Genomic DNA, 14,789 nt, shown 5'->3' with positions numbered 1-14,789 from the left:
CAATGTCATTATATAGCACAAACACAAAGAAATATGCGACGTCTTAAATAGGCCCAAAAGGAGAAAGCTGAAGAGCGAGACAATGTGAAACGGAAGAAAGGGTAGGGAGAGATAGGAGGGCAAGGGGTAGAGGTGCGAAGTACGGCAGGAAGGAGTGTGTTCGCGTGAGGCAAATCGCTCGGATATCAAAATGAACAGATCAGGACTAGACGGAATGATGTAGAGGTAGGGGTAGTGTGATATTTGTAGTGAGAGGGTGGCATGGGCATCTCAGCGAGTGTCTGCGCCTCAATACATAGCGACACCAAAGATATACAGTGTTCATTAACAGGTTACCCACACCCTTGACCCTGTGACACTGGTGTTCTACGCATGTCATGTCATGATCACGTTGCAGTCGCCATTAGACTAGGCACGCGTGGAGGTGAATACGCGATATTGAATGAGTGAGATAACCCACCTCTTCCGTTTAGCCTTCGTCATCTCTTTCCGGAGCGCCGGCCCGTCCAGAGGTTTGAGGAGCTCGAAAGCGCACAGAAGGTCCTCTGAGACACTGAAACAATACAAATCAATTGGAGCCCCAGATGCCGACAGACGGAAATTACCTCATACAAGCACCGTAATTGTCGAATTCTAGAACATCACTTCAGCCCTGGACGAACAGAAAGATAAGAGTTATGCTGACCTCCACAATAATTTGGAGCACTGAAAACCGTCACCAGTGTCCGGTCATTCCAGAACTCATACCCGTCCTCAACGACCATATGAGCCCTGCATATCAGGTCCATGTCATACCGTACCAGGAAGTCATTGATGATCCCTTTCCCAAAACAGTAGCTCACCCCCCTCTCGTTATCCTCCCAATCCAATGCTGTATCAGAAGGATCGGACCATAGCAAATCGTTTAGCAGCCCGTAGTCCGGCACGTCGGTCGGTCTTTGTATGCGTTTGATATCTTCCATGGAGTGAAGCGAAGGTGATAGCCCGCCGTGTACGCAGAATATCTTGGAGGCGACAATAGCTGCAATGGGCAGGCAATTGAAGACGTCTATGAATGTTTTCCATGTCTTTATGTTACATCGTCTTTTGCACTCGTCATAGAAGCCGTACACTGGAAAATGTCAGAATACCACCACATGACAGAAGGCGCCAAGCAACTGACCTCTTGTGACATTCGCACATTCATGATTGCCACGCAAGAGGAAGAAGTTCTCTGGGTACTTTATCTTGTAGCACAAGAGCAGTAAGATTGTCTCCAAACTCTGTTTCCCGCGATCGACATAGTCACCCAGAAATAGGTAGTTGGCGGCTGGAGGGAAACCGCACATCTCGAAAAGGCGGATGAGATCTGAATATTGCCCATGCACGTCGCCGACGATCTTTACTGGTGGTGACAACTCGATGAGGGTTGGCTGGCTGAGGAATACCTCGCGCGCCGCTTGGCAAATAGCAGCAATCTCCGTGTTTTTCAGACACAGAGATTTACTGACTTTACCAGTATATCCCACGTCAAGAAGGCGTTGGATCATACCGTCGATGTCGAGCTGTCCAACCTTTCCTCCCGCAGAGTCACTCAAGGGAAAGCTACTAGCCGTTGAACCCGGCGTGAAGGATGACGACGGCATAGAAGTTGAGAGGATTGTCTGGGTGAGTGGAATGTCGAGTGGAGCGGGAGAGGGTTTTGTTGATAAAGTGGAGGGTTGTGGCGCCGAAGTTGGTGCGAGTAGGGAGGGAGTAGAAAGGTTGTTCGGGGAAGAACTGAAGATAGCCGGTGAACCACCTGGTGAGCCTGGTGGTTTTGAGGTGCTTCCATTGGACTCTCCGGAACTAGGTACATTAAGCGAGGGTGCACTATTTCGGACTGCATCATACTCGTGGGCAACACTTTGGGAGTGGTTGGGATGACTCCCTGTTGCGCGAGACAAACTGCCATGAAGAATTTGACCATTCGATTCTTCTATAGAATCGTCGTGCACATGGTCCACGTCCTTCTCCTTTCCTCCCTTCTTTGTCTTTTTAGATTGCTGTTGGCCCATTGGTGGTGAAACCTGTGATTCGCGCGAGGGCGAGCCTCGCTGTGATGCTGAAGACCGAGAGCGCGACCTTGAAGTTAACTTGGAAGTTAAGACAGAAAGAAGTGTTGGAGCCAGCTTGTAAAGTCGAAGAAGACAGGAACTAAGTTGAGCCGAGTCCTCTCCAACGAGGACCAGTCAATCGTTCTAGCGGCAACTTGCACTGCTGTCCTTATTTGTTCCATTGTTTACTTCCTGTCCCGTTAATCAAGCGCTCGAAGGACATACTTAGTATTTCAGTCCTTAGTTTATCGACTTTCCTGTGCTTTGCCACTCAGATCTTCTAAAAAAAATGCTTGTCATAATGCAGCAATGAATTTTTCATGCGGGCATAGCGCAATGGGTAGTAGAAATCATGCAATGTCAACAGCGTAAATAGAATCTCGATGGCACTCTCAGAACTTGCCGAAGGCTTTGGCTGCTGCCTTGCTCTTCGACACCCGTAGGACGTTGAATCGTACAGTTTTTGACAGTGGCCGACATTGCCCTACATTGCCTGCGATCAATTCCAAGTAGTACCAACTGAGAGGAACACTAACCGATAGTGACAGTATCACCAACCTCTACACGGAAAGCGGGTGATACATGTACGGCCATGTTCTTGTGTCTCTTCTCGTAACGGTCTGTCAGATAAAGATAAGTGTGAATGAACAATCAGTCTGTCTTCTAACGTACTGTATTTAGGAATGTAGTGGAGGTAATCCCTGCGGATCACAATTGTCCGCGTCATCTTGGTTGAAACAACTTTTCCGGTCAAGATACGGCCACGAATGGAGACGTTACCGGTAAAAGGGCACTTCTTGTCTGAAAACAGACATCACAATGCACCATGCAGACCACATGTGAAAAGTATAGGACATACCGATGTAAGTGCCTTGGATAGCCTCCGCAGGGGTCTTGAATCCAAGACCAACATCCTTGTACCACCGCTTTTCCTTGGTCGCAACCTTCTTGCCACCTTTACCACAGCGATCGCAATCACATGAGTTCCTGCTCCGATTTCACGGATTAAAAGTCTCATACCGCGGGCTTTGGCGTTTTGGAATAAATGCTGCTTCTGGTACGCCTTCTCGATCTGAAAATGATGATAAGTCAAGCAATGAGCGTGGATTCAGCAAAGTAGCAGCCCGTACCTGGTCAGCCATGGTGAATGATTAGGACGATGAGGAGCTCAATTTCCCGCACTGTGCTTACTTGCGTGGGAAAGAAGCCACAGAATTAAAACTGTACAGATTCCGGCAATTACCATTGATATTCCCACCCCTTCAGTCACTCCAATGTTTTACACGTTCTAGAATCCATTCCAATTCATCATGCAGTTTACTATGAATTATACGAGGCTGGGCGAGAAAAATTGATGGAGAAATGAGGAGGGATTCGTGAGAGCCAAAATAACTGGGGTGTCCCTAGACTTTACAGGGGTCAACTTCCCAAAAGAGGTGTTTTCCCGGGGGGTCACCTTTCTTTGGCAAAACAAATTCCTATTCGACAGTAATAACGTCACGTGTATGGAGAAACATTGACCCTGTGGTGCTGTATTGTCTGGACTCGGCTCAAATTTTGAACGTGCGCAACGTGTGACTGCAGGGGCGAGGTGATGGGTCGAGGTCGTACTTGCCGGATCTCGGTCGAGCTGGCCTATTTACATAGGTCTGTGCAGTAACCACTCGGCTGGCTATTTTAATTGTACCAATAGCAATTCCATCTCTGATTGACTCCGCGGAATAGGGGCATGAACCGGTTCACACGGGTCGACGCGACAAGTAACGCGCGTCTAGTATGTCTGTCACGCGCTCGTTTTATCGCGTCGCGGCTCACACAAGATTTATGGGAAGACAACAAACACTCGGTATGTAGCGTAATGTCCTTCTCTTTCTGACTACCTACGATACCACCACTTTTCTAGGTAAATTCTTTGAAATGCCAAAGAACAGCAAATCGGCGCCGCCGCAGCAATCAAACCTGGCGGAAATGTGGGGAGGGAAGAAGCGAAAGTCCAACACGAATGAGGAGAGTATGACGGAAGAAGTCATCGTCAACGGGAAGGTGGATGAGTTGAAGACGGGCGCGTCAGTGAAGTCTGAAATCAGTGAGAATTTTGGACTATTCAAACTGTAGAGTTTAATCCTCGCGGACTCTTAGTATCGCCCGTCTCAAATGGCAAAAAGCCAACAGAAAAGGGAGATCAGATGGAGGTCGACGAACCACCAGCACGTGAGTGCTTCTCCGCTCTTCACAGCTGACAGGTTATAATGAGGAATAGCACTGGCTAAGTCCAAAACCAAACGGAAGGATGTCACCTCGCCAAAACTCGCTGGTAAGTGTAACCCAGCCTTGCAAGTCGAAGCTGGAATCAACTACACTCTAGCATCACCTGGGCCTTCAAAGTCCAAACGGAGACGTGTGGTCGAGTCAGATGACGAGGACTCCACGACCACTGCACTCGCTCTCACCAGTTTAAATGGGCATTCCTCGCCACAGCCTTCCTCCAAAAGTAAAGGGAAAGCCAAAGCAGTCCCCCAATCTGAGCCTGTAGAAAAGCAACTAGCCGAGTCCTCAGCAAGTGCCGACGAGGGCGAGGATGAGATTCCTGACGAAAGCGAGCCAGATGACGACGAAGATGCGGCAACACAAACGTACGTATGGTTCCTCTAGCAGGTCTTTACATGGGCCAAGTTAATTTGGATACACAGCGCTGAGGAAGCACTATCGCGAGTCGCAGAGGTAGACGTCAAGGGCGGGTGGAAAATCGGAGACTCGTACGTCGTGTTACAATCTCTGACATTTTCCTTACACAGTGACTTGGTAGAGTGCCCTACGCTGCATTAACGAAGACTTTCTCACTCATCGAAGCCACCACCAAGAGGCTCGAAAAGACTGCTCTCCTCACCTCGTTCTTCCTTCTTGTCATCCAACGCAGCAAGAAGGATGATTCTAACTCCCTCCTGCAGTCTGTATACCTGTGCATAAACCGCGTAAGTTTTTTGTTATTCAATTATTCTGCTCTTGTGTACTAAGAGACGTAGCTGAGCCCAGATTATGTTGGTGTCGAACTGGGTATCGGCGAGAGCCTGCTCATTAAAGCTATCAGCGAGTCCACAGGACGGAGTCTTGCAACAATTAAAGCAGACCTCAAGAAAGAAGGTGATCTCGGGCTCGTGGCAATGGTGCTCTGCTGTTACTTGTCTTAACCCCGACCGCGCGGGCTCACTTCGTTTGTAGAACTCTAAAAACAGTCAGAAGACGCTCTTCAAACCCAAGCCGCTTACAGTTCCTTTTGTCTTCTCAAACTTGCGGGAGATCGCGCTGTCATCTGGACATTCTGTTTGTTCTTCATGCTTCTCCAAGTTCTTCAATACTTAGCACCATTCTCCCCCTGATATAGTCCCAGGCAAAGAAGGTATCGATCATTACAAAGCTCCTCGCCGCATGCCAGGATTTCGAGGCGAAGTACATTGTGCGCAGCCTGGAAGGCAAGCTCCGGATCGGTAATGCTGAGCGTACGGTTCTCGTGGCCCTCGCACATGCTGCTGTTCTGGCTAAAGAACATGGTGTGTATTTTTCAAACCTCGCTAATGAAGCTGATTCATCGTCTACAAGCCGGAAAGCGATGGAGCAAAGAGAAACTGTCATCTCGCCTCGAAGAGGGTGCTAGTATCATGAAATCTGTGTACAGGTCGGTCCCCCTCGCCTCGCCCATCTACGCTCATTGACACATCTTCCAGCGAGCTCCCTACATATGAACTTGTGATCCCCGCGCTGCTCACGCATGGTCTATCACGCTTGCGCACTCATTGCAAGCTCACACCCGGGGTTCCACTCAAGCCAATGCTCGCTAAGCCAACAAAAGCGATCGGCGAAGTACTGGACCGTTTCGAGGGGCGGCAGTTCACGTGTGAGTACAAGTACGATGGAGAACGCGCCCAGGTACACATGCTGGAGGATGGCAGCGTCAGCGTCTTTAGTAGAAATTCAGAGGATATGAAGGCCAAGTACCCAGATTTAGTGGAGCAGCTGCCGAGGGTAGGTGATGATCTATATAGCCTTGCCTGTGCAAATTGGGCTGATGGAAAGACAGTGCATCATGGAGAAGACAAAGTCATTCGTGCTTGATGCCGAGGCCGTTGCGATTGACAAGACCTCAGGCAAGCTTATGCCCTTCCAAGAGCTGAGCAAGCGAAAGCGCAAGGACGTAAAGGTCGAAGATATCCAGGTCAAAGTCTGCCTTTTCGCATTCGACCTTATTTATCTCAATGGCGAGGTTTGTTACCCATCCTCGACGATATTAGGGTATTGCGCTGATCGACGTGCGAGTAGCCACTTCTCCAAAAATCACTCAGCGAACGTCGAGAGTTGTTGAGGGAGCACTTCCAGATCGTGCCTGGAGAGTTCGATTTTGCCAAGGCTTCAGACGGATCGACAACAGATGAGATCCAGGCATTCCTCGAAGAGAGTGTGAAGGACGGCTGCGAAGGACTTATGGTCAAGATGCTTGAGTCAGACGCAAGTTACTATGAACCCAGTAGGCGGAGCGTCAACTGGCTCAAGGTGCTTTTGCTCCGTCGAAATCCAACTGATATTGATCAATCATACACAGCTCAAGAAAGACTACCTCGCTGGCGTTGGTGATTCTCTGGACCTCGTCGTCGTTGGGGGATACTACGGCAAAGGCAAGCGTACGAAAGTTTACGGAGCTTTCCTCCTAGCCTGCTTCGACGCCGATGCCGAAGAGTATCAGACGATCTGCAAGATCGGCACCGGGTTCAGCGAAGAGATGCTGCAGACGCACTGGGACACTCTGCGACCGCTTGAGATCACAAAACCACGTGGGGACATCAAACCTGGTGGAGCGAAACCTGATGTGTGGTTTGAGCCAAAGATCGTGTGGGAGGTGCTTGCGGCAGATCTGAGTTTGAGCCCGGTATATACAGCGGCACAGGGCTTGGTAGAGGAACGCGGGATCTCGTTGCGGTTTCCGAGATTCATCCGAATACGGGATGACAAGTCGGCAGATGATGCTACTGGACCCGAGCAAGTGAGTGTTTCGCTGAATGTTGAGATTCAATGAGATGGCAGGTACTTATGATTGTTCAGATCTCTGAGATGTATGAACGACAGGTGCTTGCGCAGAGCAAGGGTGGGAAGAAAAGCAAAGGTGATGGGGATGACGGATTTTGGTGAAAATTACGTATCAGTATCTAGATGCTCACTTCAGACATCGATTAGTCAAAGGCGCAGCGTATGCCAGCGTTGCATAGAGGGATATTATTATTATGTGTCTGCAACCTTCTTTGCCTCTGCTTGTGATTCCTCGATGGCTTGTGTGACTGGACCCTTGTCAAGACCAAACTTCTTCTCACGGCCACCGTAATACCAGTAGTTCACGAAGCGGGCTTCCTGGATTGACTGTGCTGTTGCGTTTGTCAAGTGACAGGCAAAGAGCAGGTAATTCCGGGGTTGTACTCTCCAGGCTATAACGAAAGGTCAGAAACGCGCTTTATAGCGTCGTCGCAGAACGCACCGAAGCGCATGAAAACCATTCTAGTTACGTGGGTTCAGCAGGCAGCTGCGTGAGAGTGAAATGGGACCTACGAGTAGGTAGCAAGTGCAGTGGTCATGGTGCCTGAGATGACCTCTTCATCTTTGCTAAGGTCAGCGAGGGCAGCAAGGGGAAGACCCCAGTTTGCGACCTGGAATGAGTGAGTTGTGTGACTCGTGAAAGTTGAAATGACTGACTGGTCCCCAGAAGTGTGTACCTGTGAAGAATATGATGAAACATGTTTCAAGCAAATGATAACTGAAGAGAAACATACTGAAGAAGTACTCGCGAGCAGCAGGAGATCTGACCCATGTAAAGAATGTTGATGCCATCGCTGCCCTGGTGTGACTTGGGCGTTTGTGAAGAGAACTTCCGAGTGAGTCGGAAGCAAGAGATATAAAAACCTTCACGTGATCAATAGGGCCGAAAGCGGACCGATGTCATGAACTTTATGCGAGTAACGCCCAAAGAATTCTCCGCGGCCTAGAATGGGAATCCTCATGTCTGCTGTCTTCAGCTAACACGTGCACGAGGCCGTTTTATGATCTCGACTAACTAGTGTACGGCCATCTTTCCTATCTCTTTCCCTGACCACCAATGCATTCAGCTTACCCGCAGTCTAACTTCCCTTACTATGGTCAGCCATACCATACATATTACCCTCCTGGCTATCAGCATCAACAGCAGCGACAACAACCATTTCCTACATCTGATCCGTACAGTTCTCCACCATGGCCTCGCGAAAATTATCAAGCCACTCAATATTCACAAGGCCACCTGGACCCTAACACGCCATTCATCCCGCCAAATTCTGAGCCAGCTCCCCCACCACGAGTCAAGCGCGCTAGTACCACACGTCCAAAGCCCTCATATAACCCAGAGAAGGCCCAGCTCAAGTCCGCGATGAAGAAGAACGGTGGTCTTCGTCGCTCAGAGACGACTAGTGCCACCCCACCCGGTCTCGAGCGTACTCGGACAAGTTCCAGTGCACGCCAGCGCCTCGTGCCCATGACACGCGCTAATGGCATGAGTTCTAACCCGTCCTATCTTCCAGGTAAGTTACTAGTTGACCTATGATTATCACTCCTCCCACGCCATACGTCATCACAGAACACTTGTTTGTTTCTTTTCACGGCACAAACGAGCTCCGTATGGGCAATGTCGCTTTCCAAGATACCATGGAAGAGATAAAGGAGAACATTATTCCTATGTGGCCACACGGCATATCCACGGCAATCCCTGTTAATCACGCGTTTCGGATCCTCTTTAACAGGAATCCTTGGAGCGCGAGCGGGGGCGACGGCGTCATGTAGGTCCAATCATCCAATCACTGATCCTGTATCACGTGCTGATTAAATGCAGCGCACAAAAAATGATATGCGAACTATTTACATGCCTCGCACATAACGGCTATCAGTACCGTACCTCTCTCAGTACGGGCTATTCCGTATGTCTTTAATTAACCCGAGCGTTGTAGAAGCATTATTAATGGTGTGTTTAGTATCCTCAGCTGGTATTTCAAGATAGCGGCCCCGATGAACATTGTGATTTCTTTGCTGCGCATATATCGCGCTCAGGACACAGGATGACGCTTGTCCGTCCCCCGCGGCGTGTTGGCGAGCAGATTGGTCCCCGTCTTCGGGCTGCATGGCCATTCAAAATTGCTGGAGATCGAACAAGTGAAGACGAGATCTACACAATTGAGCTCAAAAGGAATGCAATTGGGGGTTTGTTTTTTCTGCACATGCAATTTTCCTTGCTGATGTGGTCTCGTGCCAGCCCCTGATTTAAGCAAAGACGTGTTTGCAGCATCTGCACTAAAGGAGATCAGTACTATGGGCTACAAGCTTGAAGCCACTGTTCCCCTTGCGCGTACAGGGATGCTTGGGTTTGGGAATAAGAAGGAGATATGGATATTTCGTGGGACGAGGATGCGTTCGCGTGCCAATTCGCGTGCGGGTTCACGTGCTGGTCCGAATATTGATCACTAAGAGGTGGTCGAACGCGCCGACGCACGACGCAGATCATCTGTGACAGAGTCCACATACTGGCTACCCCAACGACGGGGTGTAACGATACTGGAAACGACATGCTCATGATGTATGACTACCGTATGTATTTATAGTTCTAATTCTGCTGTAGCACAGGAAGGATAATGCAGACGGTGTATCCTGTTACTTGTACGGATCATGCGTGTGTAATACAGGCCTCAGGAGTGTGTCCACTTAAACTCCACTGCTTATCGCGTTCGCCTTGTCCAGCTAGCCTAGAGCACTCTGGATTAAGCCTGACCGGTTATGGTAAAATTAAAATTGGTCCGTGCGCTGATTCAGAAGATATAAAAGGGAGCTGTGAATGATATTGGATCCTTACCACTCTGGCCTTTTGGCTTAGATCAAGTGTAGTATCTGTTCTTAATAGTTTAACCACTATTATGAGGGCACCGCCCTCATTCTTTGGTTATCAAATTTTTGCCGCCCTTGTTCCTTCGAGCTCTGCTTGCAACTCGGAGGACATGATGACCTTGCCACTGCACTATCGGCCTGCGTCGTCGGGGGTTTCTTTTTTCTGGTCTCTCTTTGCTCAGTAACTACTTCATAGTCTCTTGACTGTGTATGGTGCTTGGCAAACAGAACTTGAATAAATTTGTTGAATCGTATAGTCAGATTAGAATTTATGAAGTGGGGTCCATTATTGTGTCTATGCTCTAGCTAGCCAGTTTAGAATTTACAAAGTTATTGAATACAGAATTGCTTTTGCACTACATCTACCGACATCAGAACACGTATCACATCTTGACAACCTTGGAACCGTCAGCGACGCCTGTTAGAGTCTTTGCGTAGACACGACCATCAAAGCCCTGGCGCTCTACAAGAGTATCCCACCACCCAAACAAAAAGTCGCGAGCAATCAGCTTGAACCAAGGTGTAAAAGAATTTGCTGCGCGTGCCGAGTAAGCTCGCATCCAACACATCGCAAGCAAGATACGCACATGAGTCATTGAACATCGCCTGTAGCTCAGCCTTGTCCACGTATTTGTAGTCCCGGATCTCGTTCTTATTCGGCGTCACCGTAACATCCGCAGTCATAAACAAGATGTAATCGACTATGAGAGGCAGGTAAAGACATGCGCCCGTATTTTCAACCTGTCAACGCACCTTCATGCTCACCCCACATACCGTTCGACGGTGCGAGGTAATGAATCTTCGTCAAGTACTGGAACTCATCGATTGGTGTTTGGCTTTGCGGAATACCGAGCTCATGCTCCAGTTTTCTCGAAGCTGCGATCCGCACTCCGAGCTGGTTCTCCTCGATCTTTTCTTCTTCGAAATCATCCAGTGGGTGCGAACAACACGTGTTCGTCCACATGTCCGGAAAAGTAATCTTCTCCGAAGCACGCTGCTGTAGGAGAAGCTTGCCATCGGAGGGACGGAAGACAAACGCAGAGAAGGCTCGGTGCAGTAGACCCTTGTCGATATTTTCCATAAGGTGGCCTATTGAAGCCTGCTATCAAAAACCCGTATAATATAGAACAAATAGACTCACAAGTCTTCTTATCCATCGCGCCGATGGCGTTGTCCTGCTCGTCGACCAAGATACATTTCTCATCCATCAGTCTCGATTGTTCAGGGTCATAACTGGTGAGATCTATGCTGGCAAGAGCAGCGCGTGCGGCAAGAACTGCTGGCGAGGACATGGTACGTTGAGCGAAATGTGATCTAAGAGTGCGAGTAAAATGAGACGAGGAGGGGAGGCTAGCACGCAGTATATTCATACCAAGCAAATAATAAGTGCGTGAAGCGATGAACCTTTAACGTTATCACCGTGTGTTTCGCTTCGGAGAGGTTATTCGGGTGAAAAATGGCACGATCAAGATTTTTGTTGGATGGTCTGATCATGGTTTCGGAACGGAAAATGCAAGAGCCGATTATTAGGCGTCCGCTCTTCTGTCTCAATGTTCAGGGCGCTCAAAACCACTGTGTTCAAGTACACTATAGAGGGAATCGTGGACCAATAGTATTAATAATCTACACGAATTTAATGTAATGCATAAAACGTTTCGGCCGACAAGGGGGCCAAGGTATCACTTGATACGGATCTCAATGGTTCCATAGGCCTCTTCTTGACGAAGTTGTATGAGGTCCTTCGTGCCTAACACTGGTCAAATCGGCGTCAGTCCATACTCGGATACGGTCCGGCATGGTGCTACTTGAAAGGGGAAGAACAAACACACCAAGACAGTGGTAGAGAGCTGCTGCTGCAACGTGTGCGGTGCTGGTGGTCCGCGGCACGACATCGTCGAAAGCGAGAAATCGAGCCGACCCAGACAGTGATTTATATTGCATCTTAGCGTATCTTTCAGCACAATATGTGAATACACCAAGGTTGAATGGTAGACAGTGAATATGTTTACTCAAGGAAGTTGAAGGAGGTTCTCTCCAGGGTGGCCGGATTGACCTCGGACAATTGGGATTCGGCCACAGAATTACCTCCCGGGACTTGTCGATTCCATGAGCTAGATCGCCTGGCAAGTCGTAGAATTTATCGACGTACCGTTGAATACAAAATCGTCGTCGATTATTTGGGGGCTCGCAGGGAAACCTCCGGCACCACCAAATACGTCGCCTTGCTGACTTGGAATAGAGCTTCCTCGTCGGCTTAGTGAGCTGCCCCTCAGGCGAGTCTCGGCGTGGTCGACACTGATTTTATCACTGCTCTGGCGACCAAGGAGTACTGCACCAGATACCGAGGAGCTTCCACCCGCATTGTCCCAAGGGAAGAGTGCACTACGCTGCGATAAGGAGCCCTGCACGATATCCAAGCCGAATTCGTCGCCCATGACGGACATTGGGCGTGGGGCATGACGCGCTTGTCCCGGTTCCTAAAACCTTGTCAAGGAAAGTATGAAAAGCGTTGCCAGCTAATTTACCTCGGACGAGCGAAGATTGTTCAGTTCTGGTCCGACGTCGTCTGCACCACCCCAGCCATCTGAAAAGGACATTGGGTGATAGCCATTCATGGTAGTCAATACAACTTACTGCCCATGTCGAAATTCATGTCAAAATTCATGTCAATATCCGCTCCACCCGCATTAAAATCTGGGCTTGCCCGGCCTACACCGAATACAGGACTTTCAGGGCGGACTTGGACATGCTCAACTTCACCGGGGATTTCAGTATTGGTCTTTGTCTTCCTCCGTTTTGGCGGAGGAGAGTCGTCTAAAGATCGCGTGTATTTAATAAGGCACACTCAAGGTGCTGTAAGACTGACCACGGGGTCCAATCATGAACACAGATCGAGCGTCCAATTGTGCTTTGAAATGATCCAGCCAGAAGTCTACCAGCTCTTTGGCTTGCACTTCAAAATGTAAGCTCACGATGAGCGCAAAGTACAAAATCGAAGCTTACTGTGTTCCGGAATAGCCCAAAGCAAACCGTCAACGAGCCTGCCTTGATCCTTCTCAAAAGTCCTCCGCGCAAGTTGTCGATGGATACCATTTTGTTCTTCCAGATAATGTAGGCGTGCAGCCTATACAGAAATACAAGCTGTAGCTGCAGGTCACGAGCGGCGTTACTACACACCTTTAATTCGTCATCCGTCAACTCCGTTCGCACATCTAAAAGAAGTCTAGCGCGCTTGATCTTCCTAGGTGGTGCGGGTTTAGCCGGATGATCGTCAGGTGCAACGGGCTCAATCTCTTCGACCTGCGGGGCAATTGCAGCCAAAGGACCAGAGGGAGATTCGAGGGAGTGTCCGGTAAGGGAGGAAGAGGGAGGGAGGGCAGCTTTAAATTTTCATAAGTTAAGGTGGTCAATGTGGAGTAATTTGTCGTACCCGCTGAGCCCCGTTGTGTGCCTTGAGGCGTAGCAAAGGCCGACGGCGGAAGCGGCAAGACATTCTGCTCTAATGCACCGGTATCGTCAATGGGGGCATCGTGCTCGAAATACAGGTTATCTGCATCATTGAACCCGAAGTCGATCGGTTCATCCACTTGCATATCATGGCTAGGGCATTTCAGTCAAACTTCAGCCTGCCGAAAGGGACACACACTCGACTTGATTCTCCGGGGCAGTTCCTCCCCAGCCTTCACCAAGTTCCCTTACGACATCATCGCCAACGCCCTCACCAATATCCAGGCCATCAAAAGCGCCGAAAAAGCTATCGTCGAAGCCGAAGGTTTCATTCTGAGAAGATGTAATCACATTGGCGCCGCTGCCACCAAATGAGGCGTCGAAAGAATTGGCGAGGAAGAGGTCGTGATTTTCGTTGAGTGTATGCGCATTGGCGCGGGCGTTTTCCGCGGTGGAAGCCGATGCAACTGCAGACTGCTTACCCTTTCCTTTTGGTCTCTTGGCTTTTGGATTGTACTCGTCATCGGATGAGCCCTCTTCCGCTCCTCCCTTGTTGTCTACAATTGAGAATGAATATACGCGAGTTGAAGCACAGTAATCTAACGTACTTCCAATGTTCAAGTATTCGTCCCAGTCCTAGCCGCATCGTTGGCTTAGAGACAAACAGAAAGAAAGACAGGACGTACAGCGACCATTGCGTCAAAATCCATGGCAAATCCAGCACCAGGATCAGCAGCAAGGGTAACAGCTGATGGCCTTGACAGGAGGTGTCAGAGGAGGCTTTCATCGTGTGAGTTAACTCACCTCACGCTCGGCTGAGCCATCTGAAGATGGGCTTCGGACGCAGCCATCGAACGGAACTCTTGCACGACTCGCTTGAGGGAGTTGAAGCAACTCGTGACATCAGAAAGAAAAAGTTCTTGCTTGACTAGAAGCAAAAGTTAGATGTGGTTGTACAGCCATGAATTACAAACCTTTATATACACTGTGGAACTGAGTGAGTATCAAGGGCCCCGACGAAGTTGATCTGCCTACCGTGCAGCCCCGACCATCAAGTTACTTGAGAGGCGAAGAGCCAGAGGCTCCGCAGGAGAAGCAATCAGATCACACAATTGAGAGATATCTGCCGTCAACACGGAACGCTTGGGTAATTTCTTAAAGGCTGATTTCGAGCCAAGGGTTGCGGCTAGCCTAATATTTGTAACACCAAGCAATGAGATATGATTCCAGCGTCCATGCAGCATACGAGAACAGTACCAAAGAAGGCCGAATCCGCTATCCCTCCTGGACAACAGTTCGGTAGAGAAAAACATTTGGCAGTTTAGT

General features: G+C 49.2%; 7 protein-coding genes across 7 annotated transcripts; 2 read left to right on the top strand and 5 right to left on the bottom strand.

Annotated features, from left to right (window-relative positions):
- Positions 1-612: 612 nt before the first annotated feature.
- Positions 613-2,296, bottom strand: HD556DRAFT_1338894 (phosphoprotein phosphatase PPZ). Its single transcript, XM_041302013.1, has 2 exons — positions 1,163-2,296; positions 613-1,111 (listed from the first exon to the last, which is right to left on the bottom strand). The coding sequence occupies exons 1-2, from the start codon at positions 2,034-2,036 to the stop codon at positions 642-644; spliced, it is 1,344 nt and encodes a 447-aa protein (XP_041165110.1). The 5' UTR covers positions 2,037-2,296; the 3' UTR covers positions 613-641.
- A 57-nt stretch (positions 2,297-2,353) lies between these two features.
- Positions 2,354-3,270, bottom strand: HD556DRAFT_1338892 (40S ribosomal protein S11). Its single transcript, XM_041302012.1, has 6 exons — positions 3,206-3,270; positions 3,096-3,147; positions 2,935-3,030; positions 2,748-2,876; positions 2,612-2,695; positions 2,354-2,559 (listed from the first exon to the last, which is right to left on the bottom strand). Exons 1-6 carry the CDS (start codon positions 3,215-3,217, stop codon positions 2,468-2,470), a joined length of 465 nt encoding a protein of 154 aa, XP_041165109.1. The 5' UTR covers positions 3,218-3,270; the 3' UTR covers positions 2,354-2,467.
- Positions 3,271-3,851: 581 nt separating this feature from the next.
- Positions 3,852-7,470, top strand: HD556DRAFT_1498888 (ATP-dependent DNA ligase; the record flags this gene model as incomplete). Its single annotated transcript, XM_041308925.1, has 16 exons — positions 3,852-3,921; positions 3,979-4,161; positions 4,215-4,286; positions 4,336-4,389; positions 4,441-4,708; positions 4,766-4,831; positions 4,882-5,047; positions 5,099-5,239; positions 5,295-5,396; positions 5,458-5,623; positions 5,673-5,748; positions 5,798-6,095; positions 6,151-6,333; positions 6,390-6,620; positions 6,670-7,107; positions 7,167-7,470. The coding sequence occupies 16 exons, from the start codon at positions 3,852-3,854 to the stop codon at positions 7,251-7,253; spliced, it is 2,601 nt and encodes an 866-aa protein (XP_041165108.1). The 3' UTR covers positions 7,254-7,470.
- On the bottom strand, positions 7,344-7,943 carry HD556DRAFT_1228887 (uncharacterized protein; the record flags this gene model as incomplete). Its single annotated transcript, XM_041297257.1, has 5 exons — positions 7,344-7,543; positions 7,594-7,613; positions 7,665-7,762; positions 7,809-7,828; positions 7,886-7,943. 5 exons carry the CDS (start codon positions 7,941-7,943, stop codon positions 7,344-7,346), a joined length of 396 nt encoding a protein of 131 aa, XP_041165107.1.
- A 179-nt stretch (positions 7,944-8,122) lies between these two features.
- HD556DRAFT_1264540 (uncharacterized protein) lies at positions 8,123-9,899 on the top strand. Its single transcript, XM_041299092.1, has 5 exons — positions 8,123-8,665; positions 8,722-8,920; positions 8,974-9,058; positions 9,113-9,338; positions 9,391-9,899. The coding sequence occupies exons 1-5, from the start codon at positions 8,209-8,211 to the stop codon at positions 9,600-9,602; spliced, it is 1,179 nt and encodes a 392-aa protein (XP_041165106.1). The 5' UTR covers positions 8,123-8,208; the 3' UTR covers positions 9,603-9,899.
- A 401-nt stretch (positions 9,900-10,300) lies between these two features.
- On the bottom strand, positions 10,301-11,530 carry HD556DRAFT_896024 (Isopentenyldiphosphate isomerase). The gene is made up of 5 exons (XM_041311976.1): positions 11,389-11,530; positions 11,158-11,330; positions 10,770-11,105; positions 10,604-10,717; positions 10,301-10,551 (listed from the first exon to the last, which is right to left on the bottom strand). The coding sequence occupies exons 2-5, from the start codon at positions 11,306-11,308 to the stop codon at positions 10,400-10,402; spliced, it is 753 nt and encodes a 250-aa protein (XP_041165105.1). The 5' UTR covers positions 11,309-11,330; positions 11,389-11,530; the 3' UTR covers positions 10,301-10,399.
- A 165-nt stretch (positions 11,531-11,695) lies between these two features.
- Positions 11,696-14,776, bottom strand: HD556DRAFT_1498875 (Rec8 like protein-domain-containing protein; the record flags this gene model as incomplete). The annotated part of the gene is made up of 16 exons (XM_041308924.1): positions 11,696-11,769; positions 11,822-11,967; positions 12,026-12,110; positions 12,166-12,493; positions 12,542-12,600; positions 12,651-12,830; positions 12,883-12,969; positions 13,020-13,140; positions 13,194-13,396; positions 13,447-13,616; positions 13,663-14,020; positions 14,072-14,099; positions 14,150-14,219; positions 14,268-14,391; positions 14,438-14,448; positions 14,499-14,776. 16 exons carry the CDS (start codon positions 14,774-14,776, stop codon positions 11,696-11,698), a joined length of 2,322 nt encoding a protein of 773 aa, XP_041165104.1.
- Positions 14,777-14,789: the final 13 nt, after the last annotated feature.

Source organism: Suillus plorans, assembly GCF_016647745.1.
Source record: "Suillus plorans strain S12 chromosome Unknown HD556scaffold_7, whole genome shotgun sequence".
NCBI lineage: Eukaryota > Fungi > Basidiomycota > Agaricomycetes > Boletales > Suillaceae > Suillus > Suillus plorans.
This window is presented reverse-complemented; position numbering and strand designations above follow the sequence as displayed.